The sequence below is a fragment of the Jatropha curcas genome, chromosome 5 (assembly GCF_041381405.1).
Source record: "Jatropha curcas cultivar XTBG-Jc1 chromosome 5, XTBG_Jcur_1.0, whole genome shotgun sequence".
Classification (NCBI taxonomy): domain Eukaryota; kingdom Viridiplantae; phylum Streptophyta; class Magnoliopsida; order Malpighiales; family Euphorbiaceae; genus Jatropha; species Jatropha curcas.
In genome coordinates this window covers 15,442,018-15,447,170 of record NC_143155.1, presented here as the reverse complement: position 1 = coordinate 15,447,170, position 5,153 = coordinate 15,442,018, and the positions used below count along the sequence as shown (strand labels likewise).

Sequence of the window (5,153 nt, the reverse complement as noted above, 5' to 3'; positions counted from 1 at the left end):
ATTAGTAAATTTATATTTATTATTATTATTAATTGATGGAAGTAAAATAGGAATATTCAAGAATTGTTATGAAATATAATGTGACCTCTAACTGGGACGTGATATAAATATTTATAGTGTTCTTCCTATTGTAACTGAAGACGTAATGACTAGCAAGAATTTTGGTAATAACTATTGAGTTAGAATCTTAGACATTAATTACGTGATTAAATGGCTCTTAATAACTCTTTGACCGAATGTTATCCCTATTTTAACTGGTTTGAGTAACGCTCAGTCCATTCTATTAATTGCTTAGTAGATTCTATTGACTGCTCGCCCCATTCTGTTGCTATGCTCTGACTATTTTGTTGCTCGACACATTCTGCTTGGACTAGTCTGTTGCTCATCCCATTTTGTTGATTGCTCATACCAATTTGTTACTCATCCCATTCTATTGATTGCTCAGCTCATTTTTTTAATTGCTCCTAACAATAATCAATTTGAATATTTTAGAGAGAATCAATATCAACATCTTATTAATACTTAAAACAATGATAATTTCACATTTCATTTTTTTTTCTCTTGAGATAAATGAAACACAATCTATCTATCCATATATATATCATCTTTTTTTTTTTTATCAGCAATTCATATTTTATTTTATTAAATTACAAACTAGGAAAAACTTATCAAACTTAAGACACTAAATCCGAGCCAACATACTTCCCCTATAGACCCAAAACTACACTTGAATTTAATAAGTGAAAAATCTGATTACCAAAAACTCCATACAGTAATACAAAATAGACGTAGATATTCATCTTGAGATAAGAAAAGATAAGCTACAAAAAACAATCTGCAAATGATTACTACTTCTACTAACATGCCTGAATATGACTCAATTGAGCAATAGTCGAACCAAACTTATTAAAATTTTTCTACCACTTTTATGGGCATTTTTGCTTTTAAAGAATCCAACACAAAGCATTTCTTGAATCTTATTCAATTACCAAGCTTTTTAATTTGTAATCTGACTCCTAAAAAATCTGAACTGCATTAAAAATGGCTAACAATTTTGTTTCATTAAAATCTAAAATGCCAATAGACTTAAAAAAGATGCAAAGTATCATCCATTGAGAATTTCGCAACACTCCCCCAATATAAGTAGGGCCTAGCTTATCTCTTATTGCACCATCTATGTTGAATTTAACCAAACCTGTTGGAGGATTTTCCCAAGCAATATGCCCGATTCTACAAGCAATCCTTCTACTAAAATTCAATCTATTGTTACAAGCTAATAAAGGGAACAAGCACCAATCACTGAAATTAAAAGATAAAGAGGGATACTGTAACGACCCGTTACCTTGGGCTGGACTGACACTAGGACCTGGATAGGTTTAAAGCTACCAAAATCCATAGTAAGCCAAAAGAAATATACCCAATAAATTTTTTATTCAAAAGAAATGGCATCAGGCCTAATATCACCAACATTCCAATATCATAAGTCTTGGGCTCGCTTAGCCCGTATCATCATATTTAATAATAAATCAATATATTACATGATAGAAACTTTAATAAGTCATAAATCGATAATTTCTAAGTTTACTATACATGACTATCGTAATTGCAGAATAATCTAAGAATTTAAAATTTCCCTTCAATACACTAAACAAAATTAATCAAGGTTTCGCTTTCAACATTAATTGTATTATAGTATAATACAATAATTATATTTGAGTTTAGGATAATCAATCTAAGTAGTAGATATTAATTTTTTATTATTATTATTATTATTATTATTATCAATTGATTTAGTAATTAATATCCAATATTAATTCTTAAGAAATTTAGATTGTTCTTGACTAGGAGTTTCAAGAATGTATTTTGCGCTTGGATCCAACTTGCAAATTTATACTCGGATTAAAATTATTTGGTATTTGTAGCTCATGCAATCAAAAATCCAGATTTTTGATTTGATTAAAATTCAAAAGTTTTAGAAAATAAAAATTCCGGGATGTTTAAGATACTTTGCTTTGATCAACTCGAAAGTTCTAGATTTTATGATGTCAACAAGATGATGTAGTGGCTATCTCCTATTTGAAAAAATCAATCTATTACAAGTCAACCAAATCGTCCATAAAACTGTGTAAAAAATCACATTCCAAGCATCATGAAAGGCTTTAAATTGGACAATTTCACTCCATTGCCAACCCAAATCTACTACTGTTTTTGAAAGAACAGATGCAACACACCACCAATTCAAAAGGCCATCCCGTATCTTAACAAAAGAGCAAGTAAACAATACAGCATCTATACTTTTCACATCACTCTCACAAAAAGGACAAATATATTCATGCATTTTCAAGAATAATATTTCACCTAAACAGGTTTATTCTATTAGGAATTTTATTTAATAAGCTGTTAGCATACATAATATTTAATACCATGTAATCCCATGTTAGCATAATCTTAGGCTTGACTCTAGGCTTGATACTTGGCTTGACTCTTGGCTTGATTGTAGCCTTGATTCTAGCCTTAATTCTAGCATTGATTTTAGTTTTCTCTTTCTAGTTTTTTCATGTATAAATATGTGATTTCATTGTACAATTAGACATAACAAAGACATAAATTCCTTCTTAAATAACATGGTATCAGAGCCAAAGAAGGGCTGATTCCTGCATTCTCTGCACCTTCTGCTCCTGCACTTTCTGCATTCTCTGCACTTTCTGCTCCTGCAATTTCTGCTTCTGCATTTTCTGCATTCTGCCTCTGCATTTTCTGCATGCTCTGCACCTTCTGCTCCTGCACTTTCTGCATTCTCTGCACTTTCTGCATTCTCTGCACTTTCTGCTCCTGCAATTTCTGCTTCTGCATTTTCTGCATTCTGCCTCTGCATTTCCTGCACTTTCTGCTTCTGCATTTCCTGCACTCTCTGCTTCTGCATTTTCTGCATTTTCTGCACTTTCTGCATTTCTCAATCAAATCTGAAACTCACGTCACCTATCAAGCTCCTTCTCTAATATATATATATATATATATATATATATTTGTTTGGCCTCCACTCCCAAATGGAGACATCTGAGATTGCAAAACCCATTGTAACCATTTTGAATGGCTCAAACTATAATTTGTGGGTCCAAGGAATGAAAAGTTTTTTGATTGGTCGTAAGCTTTGGCGTATTGTTACTGGAGATATCATAAAGCCAACCAAACAGCAAGATGAAACTGAAGCCAAATTTGCTGATCGCCTTGAAGATTGGGATAGTAAAAATCATCAGATTATTACTTGGTTTCGTAATAGTTCTGTTCCATCTATTCACATTCAATTTGCTAGTTATGACACTGCAAAAGAAATATGGGATTTCCTAGCCAATCGCTATCAAACTACTGGACTTGCTCATTATTTTCAATTGTGGACTACTCTTCATAATCTCAAACAAGAATATGGCCAATCTGTGAATGATTTTCTTGCTCAAGTTCAACCGATTTGGAATCAAATATCTCAAGCAAAAATCAGTGAAGGTCATCTTCATCTTATTCAAGTTCTCATGGCTCTTCGACCTGAATATGAAGCTGTCAGAGCCTCTCTACTACACCGACATCCTCTTCCTACATTGGATATGGCTATACAAGAAATCATTTTTGAGGAAACTCACCTTAATCTTGACAAAACTCAGAATTCTGAAATAGCTCTTGCTACTACTCGTCCATCCTTTCAAAAATCTGGCAGCCACATCTGTAAGAATTGCAATAACATGGGTCATGTCTTTGCTAATTGTCCTACTGTTGAATGCAGATATTGTCATGCTCTTGGTCATATTCTCGAAAATTGCCCAACTCGTCCTCCACGACAAAAGAGTGGGGTCTCTAAATCCAAGAATTTTTCGAACCCTGGTTATAAATCAGTCACTGCTGCTGCCACTGAATGTTCTCCTACTCTCACCATAGGTGATATTGAGGCACTACTCAAACAGGTTATATCTTCCAATTCTCCTGCTGCCATGTCTGTGACCCCGGGTAAATCTTGTTGGCTTTTTGATTCTGCATGTTGTAATCATATGACGACTGATATTAACCTTTTGTCTTCTACCACACCTGTCTCTTTCTTGCCACCAATTCATACTGCTAATGGTAGTCCAATGAATATTACTCACACTGGTCATGCATCTGCCTCCAATCTTAGTCTTCCTGAAACCTACTATATTCCTAACTTGGCCCTTAATCTTATCTCTGTTGGTCAGTTATGTGAATCAGGTCTAAATGTCAATTTTTCTCCTTTTGGTTGTCAGGTTCAGGATCCACAAACGAGACAGATTCTAGGGAAGGGTCGCAGGGTGGGTCGGTTATTTGAGCTTGAATCTCTTCATCTTCCCCAAAAAGTTCTTTCCGCTGCTACAACCACCAACTCTTCTATTCACCAATGGCATCTTCGTCTTGGTCATGCTTCAGCTAGCAAAATTCAGCCTTTAATTTCTCGTGGATTGTTAGGATCTACAAAGTTTGAATCATTTAACTGTTTACATTGTCAACTTGCAAAACAACCTGCCCTATCTTTTAATAATAGTGCGTCTATTTCACACTGTTCTTTTGACTTAATTCATTCTGACATTTGGGGGCCTGCCCCCATTTCTTCAGTAAATGGTTTTTGTTATTTTGTGTTGTTTATTGATGATTATTCTCGTTTTACATGGATATTTTTTATGAAACATCGATCTGAATTACCAGAAATTTACATTTCATTTGCTAATATGATTAAAACTCAATTTTCTTTTGTTATTAAAATTCTTCGAACAGATAATGCTATGGAATATCGGGATTCTACCTTACTTCAATTCCTTAGTCAACAAGGCACTGTCGTTCAACGCTCATGTCCTTATACTTCCCAACAAAATGGACGCGCTGAATGAAAACACCGTCAGATTCTTGATTCTGTCCGTGCTCTTCTTCTTTCTGCCTCATGTCCAGAAAAATTTTGGGGAGAAGCGGCTCTTACTGCCGTCTACAGTATAAATAGAGTTCCTTCATCAGCTCTCCAAAATTTATCACCCTTTGAAAAATTGTTTGGTAAACCTCCTGACTATTTCATCCTCAAACCTTTTGGATGTGCCTGTTTTGTCCTTTTACCACCCCATGAACGTACAAAATTGGAACCACGTGCACGGTTGTGTTGTTTT

At 34.3% G+C, this 5,153-nt stretch overlaps 1 protein-coding gene across 1 annotated transcript; it reads left to right on the top strand.

Moving 5' to 3' along the window:
- Positions 1 to 3,527: 3,527 nt before the first annotated feature.
- Positions 3,528 to 4,441, top strand: LOC149496268 (uncharacterized). The gene is made up of 2 exons (XM_089722080.1): positions 3,528 to 3,996; positions 4,269 to 4,441. Exons 1-2 carry the CDS (start codon positions 3,528 to 3,530, stop codon positions 4,328 to 4,330), a joined length of 531 nt encoding a protein of 176 aa, XP_089578206.1. The 3' UTR covers positions 4,331 to 4,441.
- The last annotated feature ends 712 nt before the right edge of the window (positions 4,442 to 5,153 follow it).